At 36.2% G+C, this 24705-nt stretch overlaps 1 protein-coding gene across 5 annotated transcripts in view; it reads left to right on the forward strand.

Annotated features, from left to right (window-relative positions):
* The window catches only part of UTRN (utrophin), a 479531-nt gene that overhangs the window by 415807 nt on the left and 39019 nt on the right, over positions 1 to 24705 (forward strand). For all 5 annotated transcript variants that reach the window (XM_080663479.1, XM_080663480.1, XM_080663478.1 and 2 more), the window contains 5 exons: positions 6474 to 6675; positions 12417 to 12502; positions 15024 to 15181; positions 17536 to 17702; positions 23209 to 23320. In XM_080663479.1, the coding sequence (XP_080519605.1) occupies positions 6474 to 6675; positions 12417 to 12502; positions 15024 to 15181; positions 17536 to 17702; positions 23209 to 23320 (725 nt within the window). The remainder of the gene's footprint in view (positions 1 to 6473; positions 6676 to 12416; positions 12503 to 15023; positions 15182 to 17535; positions 17703 to 23208; positions 23321 to 24705) is intronic.

A 24705-nucleotide genomic window follows, 5' to 3' on the forward strand; every position in this document is an offset into this window, starting at 1 on the left:
CGAAGACATATTGGGTAAATTATTTGAGTTTGAAAGTTATAGGAGTGCGCAAGAAAATAGGTATAAGAAGGTTTATAGCTGCACTTTTGTATAGTAAAATGTGTTTAATTTTGGCATATTGATAAAAGTGATATGATACAGTAGCAAAAATAAATGAACGTGTCATCAACATCAGCATGGTTGACTCATAAAACTATAAAGGTGAATGCACAACTAAATGCTATATTATTCAGGGACACATATATACATCCAATAACTGAAAGTGAACTAAAAAGATTAGTTCTTCTGTGATTCTGAGGGGATTGATTGAGGTTTTCCAAGGCATTCCCAAGATTTTAATATCAATCTATTTCTTTAGCTGTGTGATGGATTAGTGGGTGTTTATTATTTTTCTTTAGACTATACATATATTATATGTATTCTTTTGTGTTTCTATTTTTACAAAAGCTTTATGTGATAGGCAGTAAACAGAGAATCCAGAGGGAAGTGCAGTCAGAGGAGGGAGAGATCCCCTTCATTGTGATGAACAAAGTAAGCTTCCTTGAATAGGAAGCAAATTAGCCAGGCCTGGAAGCCACACAGGATTTAGGTGGGGCAGCTCTGATCAAGGGTAAGAAGGGAGGGAATTATATGCATGACACAAAGGCCTGGGTGGAATTCAGGCTAGTAACGCAGTCTAAATGGAATAGCTTGCAAGATATGAATCCAGTATTCAGAAATGCCCTTCAGATCAGGTTAAGTCCAGTTCGAAGGTCATTTTTTTTTTTATAAAAACTTTTCTGATTTTTTAGGTCCTTTTTTTTTGGGGGGGGGGGGCGGGGGTGGTGTTCCTCAAGCTTTCCTAATGTTGTATTTAATGTTTGGATTTTGTGTGTGTGTGTGTGTGTGTGTGTGTGTGTGTGTGTGTGTGTGTCTAGTGAAGTGCTATGGAAGCATTTTCTGTTTGTGGAATTTAGGAGAGAAGGCCAGTTGTGGCTGAATGCAGACAATATCTAAGGCAGATCAAAGGACAGAGGACGAGAAAATAGTGCAGGTGACAGATGGTGGAGGCTGAGCTGGCTGCTGGTAGTAGGCAGAGAGATGAGGGTATAGATTTGTGAAGAGGAGAAAGGACTGATGACTGGGGGAAACTGGTGGCTGATAAATTGCAGAGGGTAAAAGAAGAAGAGTGTTAGGATGGCTCAGGATTTGCAGACTGATGGTCAATGGAAGGTAGTAACACTGTTCCTGGATTTCAGCATAACAAGAAGGCAAGACCTTTATTTGGAACATGTTAAGGTGAAGGTTCCTGAAAGAGAAGAGTATTGCTCTAGTTGGGAACAGAGCAGCGGGACTGCAGATCAGGTGTTCAGGCAGGAGAAAACAATCTGGAGTCATCCAGAGAGAAGAAATCATTGAAGTGATGAAAGTGAGTGAGGCTTTATAGATAGGAGACCTTGAGCTTCACCTGTATGTCTTTGGTGTCTGGGGAAGAGGAGATGGGAAAGGTGCTCATCAAGAATGGCCAAACAGTTCAAGAACAGGAGGATTCACAGAAGCCCAGGTCAGGTACCATCTACAGTGAGTGTTTTTACAGAGGAGAATGATGATCCATTTTCATTTGATTGCCTGTGCCTCATATGCAGGATTAAAGAAAATAACTGCTTAGAAAATGATTCTTCTGTTTGTTTCATTTGCCACATGACTGAGCTGTTATTTCTCTTCCTTTGAAAAGGGAAGATCATAATTTTCTGTTATTTTAATGTAGTCAATTTTTAAAGGTACCTAAATGTGACACACTTCAGGAAGATGTATGCCTTGCTTAGGCACTAAGACAAGGTGTCAGAGTAAATCACTAAAAATTGAAGACATCATAGTCTGTGGGGTGTGGCAAATTACTGTCATACTTACAATGTGTATTACAAAGGGGACTTTTCTGGATGAAATGTAAGGACAGCCTCATCCAGGGAAAGGTCTTTTTGGAATTGGGTCTGTTGTCACTTTATACCATGTGGGGGGATACAATAGCACTGCTGTGTTGCTGGCACAATTAGTGCTGAAATTCAGAAACTTGGAGCATTTTGGCAGTATTTCCATATGCTTCTTTGTATCTATGTGGAATTGTAGTTCTGTAGCTCCTACTATCATTACTAATCCCTTCCTTTTATCATACACCATGAAAAGTGAACTTGAATTTTGCTCCTGCCCTCCTGGAGTTTATCATGAATAAAACTAAGAAAACGCTACAATGAAAATTTTGGATGGTTCTCAGTTCTTTTGTGTGTGTGTGTGTGTGTGTGTGTGTGTGTGTGTGTTTATTTGTGTGTGTGTGTGTATTTTTAATACATTTCTATTGATTTCAGAGAGGAAGGGAGAGGAAGAGAGAGATAGAAACATCAATAATAAGAGAGAATCATTGGTCAGCTACCTCCTGCATGCCTCACACTGGGGATCGAGCCTGCAACCCAAGCATGTGCCCTGACCAGGAGTAGAACCATGACCTCCTGGCTCATAGGTTGATACTCAAACACTGAGCCATGCCAGTTGGGTTTTTTTTTTTTTCACCATCTCTAACCCATGGGAACTTTACACAGTTATTTTATATATTAGCTGAAATTTTGCCAATTATATATTTGGCATCTGAAGGAAATGGATTAACTTATTATCCACAGTTGTGTTTTATATTTTTCTCTTTTTAAAATATGAGCTGTTTTTAGAAATAATTTTACTTTAATTCCTGTTGTGTTGTTTTAGAAACCATTTTAATCTGTATAATTTTAAAGTAGTTTTTCTCCATTGTAGATAACTTGAAAAAATAAATTGTTCCATGGTTTTTAAGCAGCTAGAGTGAACACATTTTATTCATGTCTTTAAAAATTCAAAATTAGTGTGAGCTGTGCCTCCCTCAAAACTTGTTACAACCTTGGCCCATTACCCATCTGATGTGAAAAAAAATAGGTTAAATACAAAGGAAGCTGTTCATTTTAATTAACTGTCCAAAATATCACTATATGTTTTGAGAGGACATTTTTGCATCTGACAAAGAAGAATTAATTGGTTACATTATTTTTAAAAGTTCCCCTGCCCTAACCAGTTTGGCTCAGTGGATAGAGCATTGGCCTATGGACGGAAAGGTCCCAGGTTCGATTCCGGTCAAGGGCATGTACCTTGGTTGCGGGCATATCCCCAGTGGGGAGTGTGCAGGAAGCAGCTGATTAATGTTTCTCTCTCATTGGTATTTCTAACTCTCTATCCCTCTCCCTTCCTCTCTGTAAAAAAAATCAATAAAATATATTTTAAAAAAAAATAAAAGCTCCCCTGAGCTGATTTCTTTTCATCTTAAAAGTTAAATGTGGAGATATTTGTAAAGCAGTAATTTCCATGAGCAGACCTTAAATTTCTGTAATTTTCAAAACCCATTTGTTTAGAATTAGAAGAATCATCTCCACACTTAATAGATATACTAGAGGCCTGGTGCATGAAAATTCATGCGCTGGACAGGGGTGGGGGTCCCTCAGCCCAGCCTGCCCCCTCTCACAGTCCAGGAGCCCTCAGGGGTGGGAGGCGACCTGGCGATCAGGGGAAGGCGACGCCCCCATCACACCCCTGCTGCTGCCACTGCTGGCAGCGTAAGCCCCAGCCAGCCCTGGTTACCTGAGCCTCGGGTGGCCCTGGGCGGCTGGACAGCCACCATTTGAGGCTTGCCTGTGCCTCAGGCTGGCCCTGGGCAACTAGGCAGCTGCCATCTAAGGCTTGCCTGCGCCTTGGGCCAGCCCTGGGCAGCTGGGGGACTGAGAGGACTAGGGGACTTCAGAGGCAGTTGCGTGGAGCGGCCAGACCTGCCTGGGGGTGGGCCTGGCCGTGCTGCGCACCTACCACCCCGGTGGGACTGAGGGGACTGGGCACCGCCATCTTGTGGCTGTGGGCGCCACCATCTTTGAGGGTGTGGCAGTCAATTAGCATATTCCCTCCTTATTGGCTGTGGGCGCCGCCATCTTTGTGAGGGTGTGATGGTCAATTAACATATTCCCTCTTTATTAGATAGGCTAAATTATATGGTGGTTTGATAATCTATGCTTCCCTATTTTCAGTTAATCAATGACTCAACATTGATTTAAAAGAAAGATTAGAACAGACTGATGAATCTCAGAGGGAAGGCAGGTGGGTGGATGTGGGGGGAAGAGATTAACCAAAGAACTTGTATACATATATGCTTAGCCCTTGGACACAGACAATAGTATGGTGAAGGTTTGAGGCAGAGGGCAGGTGTGGGCTAGAAGGGGATATCTGTAAAAAAAATAAAGATTATCTAAGATTCTTTTTCTTTTGTCTAAAATCTTACTGCTATCTTTTGAGGGCCTCCCCTTGGGCAATGTGTGCCCGGTTTCTTGAACTCTATTTGTCTGCCTGATGGTAACCACATACCACTCATACATAAGCCCCACACCATTCATCCACAGTGCTGTTGGTCATTCTAGAGAGCCCCTTGGAATTCTGTTAATTCTTATCTTTCCTCAAGCAGTTCTATCCTCTTGGATTTCTTTCCTTGTTTTACATGGATCTCTTGTATCTTCTCTTTTCTTTTTTTAATCCTCACTAAAGGATATATTAATCCATCATAGAAAGAATGGAAAGGAGGGAGAAAATGGGGGTGGGGGGGTGGGGAGAGAGAAACATCCATGTGAGAGAGAAACATCAATCACTTGCCTCCTAAACTTACCTGGCTAGGGATCTAAATGCAACCTAGGTATGTTCCTTGACCTGGAATCAAATCCACAGCCTTTTGGTGTATGGACAATGCTCTAACCAACTGAACTACTTGGCCAGGGCTATCTTCTTTATTTTTTAAGGCCCATTTCATACCCACTTTCCCAAGGGGCCTTTTCCAGTTGTCCTTCCACTCCCTGAGCAGGAGTAGCTCTCATAGAAATTGATGTGTTCTTCTCTTGGGGTACTTTCACTACTCCTTTTAGTCAGGTTATCAGTCTGCTTGTCCTCCTTCTCAGTCTGAGAACAGGGGCTCTCCTTATCCTCTTTGCCACTCTGTGCTCTAACACCTGCCATGCCCATAAAGATGTTTTATACATGAAGAGTAAGGATGGGAGCCTTTACTGTGAACCTCCACTAATCCTTACTGGCTACAAGTTTCCTGTATGTCAAAGCATCATGGGAAGCAAACGAAGTTAGGACCAGATTGTGAGAACCCTGTAGATAAGGCTTCATTCAGTAGGCAGTGGAGGACTATTAGTTTTCTACAGCACACATTTGTTTGTTTAACTTTTTCTTGAGGTGGCATGTATATAACATTATATAAGTTTCAGGTATACAGCATTATAATTTGATATCTGTATACACTATAGTATGTTCACCACCAAAAGTCTCTTTACCATCCATCAATGTATATTTGACATCCTTTACCCCTATTGCCCTACCCCACTCCACCTTTCCTCTTGTAACCACCAATCTGTTGTCAGCATCTATGCCTTTGTTTTTGTTTATTCATTTGTTTCTTTTTTGTTGTATATTCCATGTATGAGTGAAATCATATGGTTTTCATCCTTTTCCTTTTAACTTATTTCAATTAGCATAATAATCTCATGATTCATTTCTGTCAAAATGGCAATGTTTCATCTTTTTTATGGTTGAGTAGTATTTCATTTTATACGTGTATATATAAACCAGATCTTCTTTATTCATTCATCTGTTGGTTATCATATAGGTTGTTTCGATATCTTGGCAATAGTGATTAATGCTGTAATAAACACAGAGGTACATATATCTGGATTAGGGTTTTTTATATTCTTTGGATAAGTACTTAGAAGAGGAACTGCTGGATCACATGGCAGTTCTATTCTTATTATTGTGAGGAATGTTCATGCTGTTATGCATAGTGCAAAGCTTGTTTGTCTTTTTTTTTCTTTTTAATTAATTAATTAATTTATTTATTTATTTTTTATTGTTTGAAGTATTCTTTTTTTTAACTGACCATCTTTAATCAACTTTGTACCTTATGATGTACATGTTGAGAAATTGTTTAGGAATTATTAGTTTGACAGTGGCCTAAAAGATGAAATGGGAGTGGGGGTAAGCAGGCTGTTCTCTGAAATTAAGAGAAAGAAAGCAATGTAACATGTGGGACTTCCTACCATTTGGAGTAGATTTAGAGATTTATGCCTTTGTATATTTAAGAGTAGAAAGAGCTTGGAGAAAAAAATAGCCAGAAAAAGAAAGCAGGAAAAAATGATATTCCAAAGAGTGAAAAATGGGATCATATTGAAAAGTGACAGCTCAGATTCAAAATAATGCAAATGGAGATAGAAGAAGAGGTTAAAATGTAAGAATGGAAATGATATTTATTACTTTAAAAACTGAAAATAGCTAAAAAGGATAGATTCTTAAAGAACAAGACAAATACTTAAGACTAGAAATGTTTTTGTTCCAATGTTGTTATATAATGTAATGACTGTACATACTCCTTTCTCTCACCCAATTAGTGGATCTCTTAGAGTTGAATACAACAAATGAAGTTTTCACACAGCACAAGCTGAACCAAAATGACCAGCTCCTTAGTGTTCCAGATGTCATCAACTGTCTGACAACAACTTACGATGGCCTTGAACAGCTGCATAAAGATCTGGTCAATGTTCCGCTCTGTGTGGATATGTGTCTCAACTGGTTGCTCAATGTATATGACACGTAAGTTTTTATTTTTTCCCATTAAAGTACAATTCTTGAATGACATATGTTAATAATACAAAATACATACATCTTCAAAGTGAAAATCTTAAAAGTGCTTTCAAAGTACTTTATCCAGTGGAAATATTTATGTTAATTATTGCAAATGAATGACTTTCCAAAAATTGAGCCATTAACCAACAATAAAACAAAAAGGAATGTCCATCCATTATTTTAAGATTTTGCTTTAATTACAAACGCTGTCAAATTTGTAGGGTCTTTTGTTTTTTGTTTTGTCACCATGCTAGAGGAAACCTAACTTAAGTACATTCAGTTTCCTTCTCCTTCTGGAATTTCTTATAGTATCTTTTAAAGACAATATTTTGTAGTTATTTTTATGAACTAAAATAATTTACTGGCTCATAATAATCTGTGATTTTTGTGTGACAACTTAAGAGCAACTCAAATGGCATTTTAAAATCATTTTACGTCTCTTTTGGTATTAGCTTTACTTATTGCAAAGGCGGTTATGTATGGATATGGTGTTTTAAGTAAGTTATGCTGCAGGGCACTAATATCTGTAATTTCATTAGGTACTCATTGTTACATAAAGAGCACTCTCAACTTCCCCAATAACTTAGTTTCCATTAACTTGAGTTTTTGAATGTGACAGTGCATTTGTAAAAGAATTCTAGAAAGACCTGCTGTGTGCTGACATTTCTGAACTATTAGGAGGAATTATTCATTCTTCTGGTAGGGGGTTAAAATATGCGAAGATGAAATAAGAATATGAGGGCTGTTGTTTTTCTCTCACACCCTGAAAGTTCTCTTTCCATTAATTAGCTATATGAAGATTTGTGTTTATCAGCCTTTCATTAGGTTTAGAGAAAAAGAAGATAGATGATAGTTCATAAGTACACACACTTAGCAGCTGATTCTGTATAAGTAAGTGATGATGACAATAGCTCTAGAGATGATTAATTAAAGTTTGCTTATACTTTGGAGTAGAAACATCTTTTCTTTTTCAATATTCACAAATATCATAAAGTTTTTAAAATAATCCAATAGCCTTTGTGTGCTTGAGCGTTCTTAAGAAATTCATTGAGAAGTGATAGCATGAATCTCAATTACCATAATGAATGTGGGATTTACTATATCCTTGTCTGACATATTTTAATACATTTTATTTTAATGCAACTCTATCCTGCTATGGTAAAATAAAACTGTTAGCAATTATGAACTATTAAGTAGATTTTCAATTTTTTAAACCTCCAAAAGAGACATTTTCTATAGTAAATTCACCAAAATAGCTGGTCAATTAGGTGTTTTAACTACAAAGCCTTAAGTTAATTTACATCCCAGGAAAAAGGCTAAATGCATAGCATATTTAGGAACTTCATGAAGCCCTGTGGAGTATGGTAGAGGTGCACATCTTGAACCATATTTAAAGAATGAACACCCTTGGCAATGACTGTGGCTCTAACACACTGTATTAGTTTGCTCTGGCTGCCATAACAAAGTATCACAGAGTAGATTAAACAACAGAAATTTATCTTCCCACAGTTCTGGAGACTAGAGTATAAGAACAACATGTCAGCAGGGTTGGTTTCTTCTGCGGCCTCTCGTCTTATAGATGGCTGTCTTCTCCCTGCGTCTTCACATGGTCTTTTTTATGTGTGTGTCTGTGTCCTAATCTCCTGTTCTTATAAGGACACATATTGCATTATGGTCCAACCTAATAGCCTCATTCTAACTTAATTACCTCTTTAGAGATCCTATCTCCTAATACAGTTACATTCTGAGGTACTGGGAATTAGGACTTCAACGTATGGATTTTAGGGAGATATAATTCAGCCTATGACACAGATACATGCTGTTTACACTGAACAGCCCAAAGAGAATACTGTCATTTAGTTGGGAAGGAAGCAGTATGTGAAATGTCATTCTAGGAAGTTATCTGTTTGTATATTTCTGTTTCCCACTATCAAATGTGAACACATGAGAACTGCTCTACTAAGATACTGTTTCTTATTTAGAAAGACAGTATCTTGAAATTTTCCATTATAAAGGGGAAAAAAAAAGCTTTTAAGATATACCTCCCTTTCATGTCAAAGAAATATAGCAAAGACCATGGTGGGTCAGAACGATGTCTAGTCTGTTTAGTTTTTCTATCTTGGAGAAATATCGTGAATTAACCTTAGGAAAAAAACATGGTCTCTTATATGACAATAGTGTCAGCTGGCCAGAGTTGATTGCCCAAATCTCTCTAATAACTATGACTTATTCATGTATTTAAAAAGAGTGTTTAACTCTTTTCAAACCATTAGTTCCCTTTGAGAATCTGATAGCAACTATCTACTCCTTCCAATGGCACCAGAAAATGATGGACCCTAAGAAGTCTCTGGACCTTGGAAATGGTGCCATGATCTAACCCTTTCATTCATTCAGCTGTCTGACATTCATTCATTAACCATATGTTTTGACTGCCTTACTTTGTATAGTATGATGCAGACAGAACTGGCATTTGCAGCTTTTGAAGTATATTCAACCAGCTCTTGAAATATAGACAACAGATAATCAGACAGCAGATCATAGAATTCTAGAAGTAGGACTATGAGGACCTACCTTTTTGCCCTCCTTGTTTTACTGATTAAGAAACTGACCTAGTGAGACAAGACAATTTATCCTTGGCCACCTATTGCATATTAATGGTAGGTATGGCACTAATACTCATTTTTTAATATTGCTTGATTATTCTTACCATATTGCCATATCTAAGAAAAAATAGTACTTTATAAATTATTCTACGTTTACTGTTTCTTTGAAGTTTTAACATGTACCTCCCTTCTCCTAATATTCTAAATTTTGTTTTAAAAATCTGTTTTCTTCTGTTGTGGATAATAAGAATGCAAATATTTTATTCTGGTTGCTGTGTGATTTGGTAACCACTTCACTTTTGACATCTTAATTTCTCAGCTGAAAAATTGCAATAAAACATCTGCTTGGATCACCACACATAAGTGACTATTAAGGCCAAATAAACTAATATGTAGAAAGTTCTTCATAAATAATAGAAATGAAATTGATTCCATTTATAAGAGTTTACAGCCTCACTCAGTCTTTATCTTCCCAGGGTAAAAAGTCTTAATTTCAAAATCTTCCTTCTACATTTAATGGAAATCAAAATTGTTTAAATTATTATTTAAAGTAATAGTTAGAAGACTTGGTTCAAATGCTTTTGTCTCTGTGGAAAATATTAACCTCACTTGCTGCAGTGTGAGGTTATTTTTTTCTACTTTTCCAAGATAGATATAAATTGTAGGGTGCATATCTTCCCAGTTAAACTAACGTCAGGAGTTAATTATGAGAACTATCAGGAAACCAAATACTTAAGCATTAGGTTGTGTCACACAATAATAAATTTTCCTAGCTCGCTATTGCCTCTCAAATCCAGATACCTTTTTTTAACATCAAAGTCCTTCGTCATCTGGCCCCATATCATCTGGACAACTTTATCAACAATTTAGCCTTGATGCAAGTTCTTGACACCTGAATGAGTCTTGTCACTGGTACTCACATGCCTCCCTCTATTTATTCCCTTCCTAAGCTCTTCTTGTGATACTTCCTCCTAGTTTGGACAGGTGAGCCATGTCATGCTCCAGTGTCCAACTTATATTTTTTTAATCAAATGTTGTTATGCTAAGGACTATTTAGACTAATCACCAATCATTAATTAGTCAGCCACAATTAACTTATATTATTATTTCCATACATAAAGGTTGGTTTTGTATTTTCTTGATTCTCTAGTTTTTTTCTTGTTTCACTTCCACAGTGTGTGAGCATATCATGGGTAGGAACTGTGTCTTGTACTTTTGTAGTGGTCCCTATGGTATATAGAACAATGCTGGGATCATCGTAAGCCTTCATAACTGTTGATGGTGTGATGAATGGATGACTGACGTTTTCAATAGTCTTCCTGATGATTTTCTTTTCTTCTGTTGACACCACAGACTGGAGGTCATCCTGTAATGCCTATCATTTTGATCTTTTTTCCCCCAGAAGGGATTGCTTTGTCCTTAGGCAAATTCATGTACTAGTCTTCCACACAGCCCTTTGTTATCTTCTGAAAATGTACTGTCTGATTATGTCCAAAGAATAAAATTTCCTGATTTCTGGAGGACAGAAAAGAGACATTGTCTATTTTCATATGATAATTAGAAATGCCTAAAAAATATGAAGTAGAAGCAAAATTTCTAGCATAGCTCCGTTTAAGATAATTGAAAGAAACTGTATAAGTTAATATATACTGTATATAAGTAATATATTAACTTATAAATTCTGCTTATAATAATTACATTTATTTTTAAATCTATTACTTGTTTCATAGGGCAATTCTGAATGTTGTATACATGCGTAGTGAAGGTTCAAGAAATTTGTTGGATATGATATAATATAGATACAGACTCTAGGCTATTGAGGGATGGTTTTGAAAGTACATTATAGCAGTACCTAAGCATTTTTTTTAAATTTTATTTTATGTCATGATATGTATACAAAAATTTACCAGAGTATTTACAATTTGTGAATGGAAGATATCAATTAATATTAATAGTAAAAATATCAATAAGATCAAGACTTAAATACAGTTTGACAATAAGACTACCTAAAATTAAAGTTCCACAATACAAATATTTGCTTGTTTTTGAATAGCATGAATTACTAAATTTTATGTATTTATATAATTATGTAAAAATTTATTTACAGGTTTTAAATGCTTTATTTGTAAATTGAAAACGTATTTTAAAAAAATTAACAGCAACAATTTAACTGAAAACTGATTCTGAATATGAAATATAAAGATAGCAATAAAGACTTTTTTCTTGACTATGTTCTATTCCATAGAAAGGATCATCACATTGCTAATTTTTATAGTTTCTGCATTTTCTTTCCCCATCTCTAGGATCTAGTATAGCAACTAACATTTGGTAAACAGCTCAGTAATTCTTTGATAAATGATGGAATAAAACAACTTTCTGCTTTAAAATAAAATAAACTTTTTCTTTTAGTCTGCTTATAAGTAAAATTGAAATGGTCTCTCATTGGTATAGTGTAAAGCTATTTTCTCATGTTGATTAATTAATACATTTTGAATTTAATTATAGCTTAATACTTCCCCAAATAGAGATTCCACACCTATCTGTTTAAGACCAACGGCTAGTGTAATTGCAATAGTAACACAAAAACTGCATTAACAAAGACCCACATCAATTAGGCAATACATATTTAAGTATTCAGCAGTGAGAAGCCCTCAGTATATAGCTAATTTTTCAGTTATTTTTCCTACATTTGATCTTAGATATATCTTGCTGAATTAACTCACATGCATATATGTATCTATTTTGAATCTTGCATTTATGGTTATTAATAAATAGATTTTAACTCATAGCATTTATAAAAATTATATATTTTCAGCTTTATAATTAAAGTTTTAATTTTGCCTTAATTTGTTCTTCCTAGTTTATATATTGTGTGTAATGTGACTTCAGGCTATATATTCTTTGAGACCAGGTCGAACATACTATTAAAATATGTAATGAAATTATAGTGTAGGTTTAACATTAATTGTTAAATGTGAATAGAAAAGTCAGAGCTTTAAGATGCAATTATTTTGTAATGGTTTACCCTCAAGAAAATAGATATTCAGAAATATTTCACATACTGTTTTAAATTCATGTAAAACATTGAGATTCTTATAATTTCAGGGGTCGGACTGGAAAAATTAGAGTGCAGAGTCTGAAGATTGGATTGATGTCTCTCTCTAAAGGTCTCTTAGAAGAAAAGTACAGATGTACGTATGACGTTCTTATACCAATAGTGTTTTTAGTAATGGGAATGATCATTTTATTGGAGATTTACTTTATATGATTGGCTAGTAATAACAGTTCCCATTTTTTTAACCCTTACTCTACATGTCCAGGCTAGACTGATGGTGTTAATAACATAGTGGACTTGTGTGTAATGAAAAGCTGATAATAGGATCAAGAGGTGAGGTGCCTTGACGGAGTGAGAACCAACTACAAGTTGTATTTCATTTAATTCTGAGAATAATCATCCCATAATGATGTAGGCATCATGATTTCCATTTTTCAGATGAAAAAATTAATGCTGAGATAGGTTATAAATCTAGTCAAAGGCTGCAGTGACAATAATTGCGGCGTTAGAATTAGATCACAGAGTTTTCTGACTCTAAAGCCCAAGCCTTTTCTATTTCTGTATACTTCCAATACTTAAATATATATATGTACATATATATATATCAATGTATGATATATATATTATCAAGATGAACTAGAACTGTTATAGACATAGTTAGACAAATAATTAAATGAAGGGCATCTTCGTATTTGGAAAATAACAGGCCCATAGGCCAGAGAGACCTGCCTTCAAACCTCAGCTCTGCCACTTAGTAGCTGAGTGACGGGGCAGGTGTTTTTATGCTGGTGGCACCTCCCTCGTGAGGCCTTCCTGAAAATATCCCTTCCTTAGATTCAAACAACACTCTGGCCTTCCTGCTTATAGCTAGTGGCCCATTTGCCTCATCAAAAACACAGTTACAAAGATCCTTTTCAGTGGCCTTTTACATCTCTTCTGTGCTAATTTATTTGTTCTTGGGTTTTAGATTGTGACTTTTCTCCGACCCATTTCCACATTCTGACGCTCCTTTTTATTTCTGACTATGACATCAAAAATGTGAATATTTATGAACATTTAGAAATATGTCAACATTTCTAATGTTAATGTTAACCTTTTCTGTTTTGTGTGTAGTTTTTCCTTAATGTTGGCATAGCAATATAGCTACCCATCTCAAAAGAGGAAAGTTGGGCATGATGGATCTTGTTGAACATGTGCGCTCCTCTTTACAGGCTGTCACGCATGTGCATCAACTCTACTTACCTGAGAGGCCTCTTCCCAGGAACAAGTTTAAAATGAGCTTCATATTAAGAATCCTGGACAGATATTTTCTGGCCATGATCATCTTATTTTTGACAAGTGAAGAGAAACAAGTAGAACTCTTAACAAAATTTAAGTGAACAGATGATAATAAAAATAAAAGTTATCTTAATTAAATTTGCTTTCCCTATGTATACTTATAATTAAAGTCATATTTCATGATAATTACTATGTAAATATCACTAAGCCCGGTTCAGTTGTTTGAAAGTGCACTGTTGACAGTATTAGATCTGGCATTATTCTCCTTTAAAATAAAGGGAATATAAATTTTGATCTGATATTCATTTATCGGTGTGGTTTTTTTATGGTTTGTAGGATCCAATAAATATTTACTCCCCTTTCTTCTGTTCTTAGAAACTTCACATGAAAAACATTTAGATTTTTTGTGATTATGAATTTTCAGAACTTGGAAATTTCTTTTCAAAAAGTATTAGTTTCTATAACAAAGTGGGTGGTTTTTACATGAAATTTCTCCCCACGCCTAAAGTAACTTATTTAATCATATTAGCTTTATTTCTTGGAACAAGCTAATAATTTTAAATCTTCAAAATGTTTCAAGTGGTGAAAGGAAGATAAACAAACACTGGAAAGGAGAGAAGAGTTTTTAATTGTATTGAATCAAGAAAGCTATGAAATAAATTAGTGTTTTCTTAATGAATAGAAAAGGCTAAAGAACTATGAAAGCAAGCATGAGTTTTGTTACTATGTCTTTTAAATGTATTTTAGTACATGAAATGAAGTAAAACAAAAATAATTTTTATAGTTTATAAGGAATGAGACTGATTGGGCCTAAAAAAAAACCCACATAACACACCTAAAAATAAAAGACACTTCCTTTTACTTCTTAATGTTTTTTATATAAAATAAATTTAAGTATAGTAATCTTTAAAAGAAGTAAATATATACATTTAATAGAATATTTAAGAGTGAACACAGAACGTTAGTAAACAAATTGTTAAAATGTAAAGATTTGCCCTGAAGGCACATTTATTCCTTTGACAAGTCCTGAGAAGCTTCGTTTGGCTCACTGTCTTTCTCAATTAGAAGGGAAATCCTTACTGAAACCACTGAATGAAACCCACGTTTTTATTGTATCATTTGTAAAGGAAATCTATAGTTATTGGTCTATTTATATGTATTGACATACAACAGGAGGCTGTTTTCCAGAAGCATGTGGTTAACCAGCCCCTGATTACAGACACACAGAATATCAAGGTTGTCAGAATTCAGGAGATGACTAATTGATTCATGTCCTCATGATTTTTTTTTTAATCTTCATTGTTCAGTCCCCATCACCAAAGACATAAGAGAACACTGCGGGCAGATGGAAGTTAACCTCTTGCCTCTCCTCCTTGCAGATCTCTTTAAGGAAGTGGCAGGACCTACAGAAATGTGTGACCAGCGGCAGCTGGGCCTTTTACTACATGATGCTATCCAGATCCCCCGGCAGTTGGGAGAAGTAGCAGCTTTTGGAGGCAGCAATATTGAACCCAGTGTCCGCAGCTGCTTCCAACAGGTAAACACACAGCATTGCTGGTGTACAGGGTGTATTGAGGAAGAGTTTTGAGAATTTTCCAAGAAATGGGACACGGAACTTGGGCTAGAGCCAAATGGTAGAGGACATTGGGTGCCATCTCAGCAAGTTTGTATTTTGTTTCTTAAGGCATATTTGATTCAAGGAATGGCTACCATTTCAAGAATAGCTGCTTCTCAATGTATAAAATACAAACTCTTTACACGTGCTATCAGATTGCTGTGATCTGGCCCTGCCTTTGCCCTGGCCTCTTCTTGTGTCACTTACCCCTCGCTCCCTGCTTTCTACTCACACTACTTCAATCCCTCCATTCTTGCCTTAGTGCCTTTGGACATGTGTACTCTATTCAGAATGTTTTTCCATACCCTCTGCCCACAAACTCTTTTCTCATCACCAATCTTTATTTATCCTTTAGATCTTTCCTTAAATCTAAAACCCTCTGAAAACCCTTCTCTGACCTCTTAAGATAAGGTTATGTGTCTTACCCTATTCACCTGTATCGCCTCTACCTTCTTAGGGTGCTCATTACCATTATCATTACACTAGAGGCCCATTGCAGGAAGATTCCTGCAAGAATAGGGCTTCCTCAGGTCTATTCCTATAAGAATAGGGCTTCCTGCGGCCAGAGCTCCCTCCTGTCTCCGCTGCCTCGCACCCTCCCTTCTCCGCTGCTTTGCTCCCTTCTGCAAGCGCTTGGCTTCCTTCTACACTGTCTTCAGTCTCTGCTCTGCACCTACATATGCAAAGTAACCTCCATCTTTGTTGGGTTAATTTGCATACTCACTCCTGATTGACTGGTGGGTGTAGTGGAGGGATGGTCAATTTGCATGTTTCTCTTTTATTAGTGTAGATACTAAATTGTATATTTGCCTGTTCAGTTTTTTCTTTCATAAAAATCTAAGCTTCATGAATAAGGATAATTTTTACCTTTTCATTATTGTATCCCTGTGCACAGTACCTTGAATATTACAGCTACTTAATAAATATTTCAGTCCTGAGTTCCTTGGAGGCAAGATTTTAAAACATATATAAAATAAAAATGTTATTAAAATAAGGTCTTTTCTTTGAGAACTTAGGTGCAACAGGAGAATAATACACAAAGTTTTATACTGGTCTAAGTTGTTAATGTTAAACTGGAAAAGCATTTTAGTTTCTTTTTAATGCTTACTGTATATAAAGCATTTTAGAACTGTTACTAGTGATATCATACATTTGCATAAAGTACAGCCTACAGATATTTTCTCAAAGCATACTCGGTGATTTATCATTGAAGAGAAAAAAATGCTCACACCATCTTTTTAAGGCGAATTGATGTTATGGGTTATTACATTTTATAATAACCCTTTTTCTTGTTTTAGAGATAACAAAAAATACCAATCGAAAATTATAAATGTAATTTCCTATGTCCTGGTTCATAGAATGACTTTGACAACAACAGAAGAAAGATGTTGGTACAAATTTAATTTGGCACATATGAAAATAAATTAGTGTTAAGATTTGCAGGGGGACTAAGATGTTTCATACATTTTGTTATAATTTTGAAAACTTGCCAAGTACATTCGTAGTACTGTGCCCCTAGTGTGAGGTTGTAACAGGACTGGAGCAGGACACAAAAATAACAATTTTTATGTACCATTTATAATGGCCTTCAAGTTTGGAAAGTAATCAGTGAGTTTTTACTTTCACAAATTTTTACTGTCTTATATGAGTGAATTTTATGGGATTAAAGCATATATGTGAAAAGAATACCTAGAATAGTGCAGGTTTTTTTGTGTTTTTTGTTTTAATCTGAGTATATGAAAGTACTTGGGGTTTTTTTTCTTCTTAATATATGACAATATCCTCTCTCTCTCTCTCTCTCTCTCTCTCTCTCTCTCTCTCTCTCTCGTTATTGTTATTAATCTTCACCCAAAGTTATTTTTCCATTGGCTTTTAGAGAGAGTGGAAGGGAGGGGGAGAAACAGAGAGAGAGAAACATTGATGTGAAAGAGAAACATCGATTGGTTGCCTCCCTGCACGCACCCCAACCAGGGCCAGGGATCAAACCTGTAACCAGGGTACATGCCCTTGACTGGAATCAAACCCAGGACCCTTCAGTCCACGGGCAGATGCTCTATCCACTGAGCAAAAATGGCTAGAGCTGCTTTTTATCTTTTTAAATTCTATAATTTTCTGTCCTTGAAGAACCTTAAATATTTTATGATTTAACTGACCTGGAAAGAAGTATATAATGTTTAATTGTGCACAGATTTTTAGAAGATTATGAAGCAGCAATACTTGCTGCAATTTAAATAAATAAGCTTTCTTCACATTTAATGTATTTGCTTCTTCACCAGAACAACAACAAGCCAGAGATAAGTGTGAAAGAGTTTATAGACTGGATGCGTCTAGAACCACAGTCCATGGTTTGGCTGCCAGTTTTACATCGAGTGGCAGCAGCTGAAACTGCAAAACATCAGGCCAAATGCAACATCTGTAAAGAATGTCCAATTGTTGGATTCAGGTAAGATCTACCACAGGTGGTGGCAGGAGAGGATTTTCTGTTCTGTAGATGTCAGCTCAGTGTATGTCTATCATCCCTTCCATTCATTCCCATTGGGGGGGGTTTGCCTTCTAAATAAATGAGATGCTCAGCAGAGTCTCTCTAAAATGCCATTTCTTCTTATAGCCAGTACATGAAGCTTGCTGTTATTATTTTAATATTATTTTGCAATATAATGAACAACATAAACTAATGAACAAAAATAGATTCAAAGACAGAGAAGCATCGAACAGACTGTCAAACCTCAGAGGGAAGGCAGGGGAGGGTGGGAAGACAGGGTAAAGATCAACCAAAGGACTTGTATGCATGCATATAAGCATAACCAATGAACACAGACATAAGGGGGGTGAGGGCATGTGCTTGCGGGGGGAGATAGGGGTAATGGGTGGCGGGGGGGGGAGGAGACATACATAATACCTTAATCAATAAAGAATTAAAAAATATATATTATTTTGCTCCAGAACCAAAGACTTTTCTGAATTTCTATTATATATTTCACAGAAATGTTCATGCATGATAATTTCACAAATCATTATACATATATGGCCCTGTTGGGATTGGGTGATGTTCTGAGGCCTTTGGGGGTCAAACTTGGAAAGCATGGAGCAAAATTTAAATAATAACTGAGGCGTAAAGTAATGGAGTTACTTTGTTTTACTTCTACCAAGTTTGGTGTGAAGTAGATTAACCCTGTTTACCCGCACACAGGAGCGCTGCTCACCACTGCACTTCAATGTAATCAGTCAGGTTCATCAGTTTGTGGCCACAAAGCAGAGAGTATAGGGTTAAAGGTTGGCCCCAAGTTGAAGTGTCTTGGCTGTCATGATCCTTTCACCTTCTTGTCTTAGGATAAGTATGCATTAGAATATATATGTTTCTCTTCTGCAAGGAATATTGAAAGTAACCCCAGTTGGATTTGGCAATCAATTATGAAAAATACAAGACCACTCAGCAGTGCAACTCAAGGTTTTGTATGTGTCTTTTACTCATTCCAAAAGAGGAAATAGCTGAGATGGTGATTTCGCTGATGGAGGGTCAATCAGGATGGCTAAGATCGGATTTGTTGTATATAGTATCAGTATCAGTGTGCTGAACTAAACAAATTGCTGTCATTTGACTGACTTTACCAACATAGTTTGTATGAAGAGTATTGTTGCATTTTCTGAGAATGGCAAACTGAGAAATTGAGTGTAAATGTCCTGTTCTCCCGTTATGGTATGCTGGGGAGCCAGTCCAAAGTGTGACAGGTTCTGAGTGCCTGGTGCCAGCGAGGCTGTACAGTGTAGGAGGATGGAAAGGCAGGTAGTGGGAGGCAGAATCCGCATGAGCCTGGCAGCCAGTGGAAGTCAGAGGGCAAACCCTGGGAGAGGAAGATGGAAAAGGTCCATTGAAATGCTGCAGGTTTCTTGGAGAGGCTAAGTTTAAAGCACCTGGTAGACAGGCAGACAGAGACGAAAGGAATAGCTGGAATATAGCAAAGTACAAGTGGAAAGATAGTCCAAATAAGATATAACCATCAGCACTAAACACTGCTATTTATCCAGTGCTTACTGTATGCCAGGCACTGTGCTCAAACACTGCATTTGTTATTTCATTTACTCTCCATAAAAACCCTATAACATTGGCAGGATTATCTCTACTTTACACATGAAAGAACTAAGACTCAGAGATTAGGCAACTTGCTCAAGGCCAGCTATCCAATAAGTGAAGACAAAACTGGGATTCAAATATAATCTTTTTGACTCTGCAGTTCATGCTCTTAGTCAATATGGTATTTTTTAAAAAGCGGGCTAGATTTTTAGAAGAGGTGAGATTTGACACTAAGAAACAATTAGATGATACTGAACAGAACAATAGATTTAGGACTTTGATTATTATGCCACATTAGTATGCTTTGATTAGTATGCTATATTAAAAAGTAATGTGAAATCACAGGAACCATCCAGATAAACTGATCTGGAGAGACTGGCTTATGTAAAGCCTGCCACATACAGCCATGCTATAGCCCAGGGAGATGTGGAGGGATGGGATTTCTCAGAGTGAAGGAGAGGACAAAAGACTAAAAATTACTAGCATTTGATCGTACTTTTAATGTTTTATTTCTTAAATAGAAAAAAAAATGAAACAATTGTAGCATAACATTATGATTCAACACAGCTGAGATGTAGGTACATGGATGTTTATTATGTTACTAGAGGCCCAGTGCACAAATTCATGGACCAGTGAGGTCCCTCAGCCTGGCCTGTGGGATCAGGCCGAAACCAGCTCTCCAACATCCCCCGAGGGGTCCCAGATTGCAAGAGGGCACAGGCCAGGCGGAGGGACCCCACTGGTGCATGATTGGGGCCAGGGAGAGATGTGGGAGGTTGGCCAGCCAGGGAGGGACTGTGGGAGGGCTCCAGGACATGTTGGGCCCATCTCACTCAGTCCCAGTCGGCCAGACTGCAGCAGCAAGCTCACCTACTGGTTAGAGCATCTTCCCCCTGGTGGTCAGTGCACGTCATAGCGACTGGTCGACCAGTCAACTGTCTGCCCCCTGGTGATCAGTGCATGTCATAGTGAGTGGTTGAGCAGCCTTAGCATATCATTAGCATATTACACTTTGATTGGTTGAACGGCTGACCAGACACTTAGCATATTAGACTTTTATTGTATAGGATACTCTCTGCTTTTGAATAAACTTGAAATATTTCATAAGAGACAAATGAAAGAGCAGTTACAATAAATAGGTGAATGATATTAAATGTTAAATTTTAGTTATTTAATGTAAATTTTATATGTAGATGTCTCTAATATAAAGATGCGGAGTTGACCAGGTAGATGGTTAGAGGTCAAGGTTATAGCAGGATGTGCAGCAGGTGTTGTATTGAGAACTAGCTCTTTAGTCCAGCAGCTTAAATTTGAATCCTGAATCTACGGTTTGACTGTGTGACTTTGGATAAGTCACTTGGCCTTCCTGAATCTGAGTATCTTCAACTTCAAATTCGGAGAGCATTTCCTCCCATGAATAATTAATGCATGAAAAGTGACTAGGGCAGAGCCTATCACAAAAAGAGCAAGCAGTCAATAAATGTTAGCTCTTGTTGTTATTACCAAAAACTAATAAACATTAGTGGGATAGTAGGTCAGCCTATAGGTGATATTACACTGTTTATTGAAAAGCCTGAACAATGATGATGCTCAGCAGAAGGCAAGATAAGAAAGATGATCAGAGTTCTCAAGAGAAGTGAAGAATCATAGTGTTGTAGAAATCAGAAAGAAGGCTTTAAAAGATGGTAGAGATGTTAGGTGCAACAGAGATATTCTAAACATCAAATGTGAGAACAGACCTTTGATTCGGGAGGTCACTGGTAATTTTAAAAAGAACTCTTTTCAGGTCATGGTAAGGTTGGAAGGCACATCTCAGGCTCAGAAAAATAAGGGGGTTAGTATGTGCAAACAACTTGCTCACGGTGTTATCATCTTTTACTTGCATATATATTTTCCCAGTTTTCTATTTTGAGAATGTGGTCCATTTAAAATGTTTAATTTCCGAATGGAGGAGAAACAGATCTAGAGTCGATACCTGGTTTAGAGATGAAACCAAGCAAAGGTTCCTTCAAACTAATCAATGTAATGATTGCACAGAGATTATCCATGGAAAGAATAATGTAAGAACAACTACAATAATAAAACAGGGCCGAGACAGAATGGGTCCCTTAGCTCTTAGGTGAAGGATTGTCTCTTTCTCTGAGCTACAAGGAAAAATAGAAAGCCAACTCCAGAACTAAAGATAGAGGAGTATGGGCCTCGTAGAATAATGTTAACTTTGTCCAGGTTGACTCTGCTACCACTTTGTATACATATTTTTTTCATTTATTTTCCCTGAACTTTTACAAATCCTGCTAGAGTCTTTCTGTAATTACTTCCAAATTAAATTTTAATGAAATCTTGGATTTGCAGAATTTTTGTAAACTGGGAATTGTTTCAGTTAGGATTGCATACAGCTTCTTAATAGAAGCATAAACAAGTTAGAAGTTTAGTTTCTTTTCATGTAAAAAAAAAAAAAAGAGTCCTAAGATAAAAATCTAGGACTGAATGGTGACTTCCCTGTCATCTGGGCCCACTGTCCTCCCCGCCACCCTCCTGACATCCCTAGTTTTGAGATAAAATTGTATAAATTTAAAATGTGTAATATGTTGATTTGATATACATGCTGCAAAATGATTACCTCCATATTGTTAGGAAACACCTGCATCATGTCACATAATTACCATTTCGTTTTTGTGGTAAGAACATTTAAAATTTTCTCTCTTAGCAACTTCCAAGTATACAATATAGTATTGTTAACTATAATCACTATATTACGCATTAGATTCCTGGAAATTATTCCTCTTATAACGGGAAGTTTGTACCCTTTGACCGGCATCCCCTTTTCATAGTTCTGGCTTTATTCTCTGTCATCCTTAACACATGGCTTCCATATTCAAGGTCACCCCATGCTACCAGAATGGCTGTTCTTTTTTTTTTTTTTTTTTTTTTTTTTTTACTTTTTTATTGAATTTTTGGGGGTAGCATTGGTAATAAATTTACATAGGTTTCAGGTGTACAGTTCTACAATACATCATCTGTGTATTGTGTTGTGTGTTTACCATCCCAAATTGTCTCCTTCCATTACCATTTATCCCCCCATGTCAGAATTTCTCTTCTTAATGTCAGGTTCATTTTCCAGGAAGGAGGAAGCGGGACCATGCTTCTTCCCAACTGAGTTAGTCCCTTGAAATCCCACCCAGTGACTTTGACTTGTATTGCATTAGTCACCACCATCAGCAAGAAAGACTGAAAAGCAGGGCACAGCACCACTAACAGTATAAGGGTCTGGTACTGATGACGGGAGAACGGCCTTCTGCCATGAGGTGTGCAGAAATAAACAAACTCCATTTAGAAGACAAGATGTCAGTCATATTTGTCAAGACATGTATAGGTCAAGAAATATTAGTGTAAGTGAATGTTTCAGACCAGGTTGCTTCCCTACCAAAATAAGCTGGTTACAGTAGTATATGCTGATTTATTTTCTTGAGATCAATTTGCAAATGCTTTTTGCAGGTCATTTTAGAAGCTACTCAGCACTTAATGGTTTACAGTATTAATCTCACATACCCTTTACATTTTGTTTCCATTTTCATTCTTAGTCTTTTTAATTTTTTTGTAAATATTAATATATTGATGTTCTTAGTTACTACCTGCCATTCTGGAAGATGGAGGATCTGGGAGATATTTTCCATTCTGAAACTTAAAATTTAGAATTTCACTCCTCAAAATAAGATTCTGCAAATAAAGAGTGATGTACAGTGTCACTAAGCAAATTCCACATTTGTGTTCAATATACTTTTGTAGTGATTTGGATGAATGAAATTCTTTCCACAGATGATTGATTTGGACTAAATATAGGCATGCAAGCCAATGAATTTTATTTTCTTCTCTCTAGGTATAGAAGCCTGAAGCATTTTAACTATGATGTCTGCCAGAGTTGCTTTTTTTCTGGTCGAACAGCAAAAGGTCACAAATTACATTATCCAATGGTGGAATATTGTATACCTGTGAGTAACTGAGCCAGTGTTTGTTTGTTTTAACATATTGCTTTTTTAGTTAACTAGCATCTGAAATTATTCAGTTTAAACAACTTTGGGGGCAAAAATCACTTTTAAGATGGCTTAATGATACTTTCTTGTTTTGTTTTCTTTTAAATAAATATATATTATGTTCATTAACAGAATCATTATACACTTTTCAGAAAAATTAATTAATTAAATTTTATTTCCATCTGTGATTTTAAACAACTTTCTTGGCAGCAAACTCTATTAAGGGCTCATGCTGACCTACATTGAAAATTATACTATGTGATAGGAAGTCATGTTTCTTTTAGACATCTTTAAAATGTTTAATAATTTACATTAAAAATGTAGAAAAGGAAGAGAGTAAAAAAATCCATAAATCTAGCTCCTGTTCAAGCTACCTTCCAGTATTTTTCTATGTCTCTGATTTTAAGATTTTGTTTACTTTTATATTTATATAAGTTTGAGCCTTTTGTTTTCAGTGAACATGTTGTGTAATAAGTTTTCCCCTCTGTTGTCACATAGTATAACTTTTCCTTATTACAGATTATTTGAGTGAATTACTTTAAATTGTTTAACCATTACCTTAAATTTGGGTATTTAGCTTATTTTCAATTTTCTGATATTACAAACAACACTCATAAATATGATTGTGAAGATATCTTTTTCCATATTATACATAAATTACACTTCCATAGAATAAAGTACTAGAAGTGAGTGAATATGAATGTTCACATGGCCAAAATACTTCATGTCATTTTTCCAAAAGAGGATTTTTAACCTCCCTCCAAAAAGTGAACCAAAATTTATTCATAGAGCTATACATTTTCTTTGGTTTAGGAAACTGAGTTACTTTTTGGATCAAAAGTCGACAAAAAGACAGCAATACTTATAAAATATACACATATAAATCTCACTCACATTCTTAGGTATCTTCTCAAGTAAATAGGTACTCTACATGTGGGGAAGAAGCCTCTACAATGTTGGAGAATTATAACAGATAAAATATTCATAGTGCACAATAACCAACTAGGAAAAAATTCCCCCATGAAAATGTGTGAAGTACCATTCATTGTTATGATTAACATATTTATTCATGCAACATCAAAATAGTGAGTACTAACCATGTGTCAGACACTGTTCTCAGCCCTGATACTTCATCAGTGTACTATCAAAATAGACAAGATTACGACTCTCCTGCTACTTTCCATTTAGGAGGAGGGGATCTTTGACAAGCAACAAGGAAACAAATGAGATCATTTCAGATTGTAGTAAGTGCCTTTAAAGAAGTAAATGGATAATGAGATAAAAGGTTGCAGGAGGCACTTTAAATAAAGAAATAAGTTAATATCTTCCTGATATGTTAATAT

The sequence above is a fragment of the Plecotus auritus genome (assembly GCF_963455305.1).
Source record: "Plecotus auritus genome assembly, chromosome: 4".
In the NCBI taxonomy this organism is placed as follows: Eukaryota; Metazoa; Chordata; class Mammalia; order Chiroptera; family Vespertilionidae; genus Plecotus; species Plecotus auritus.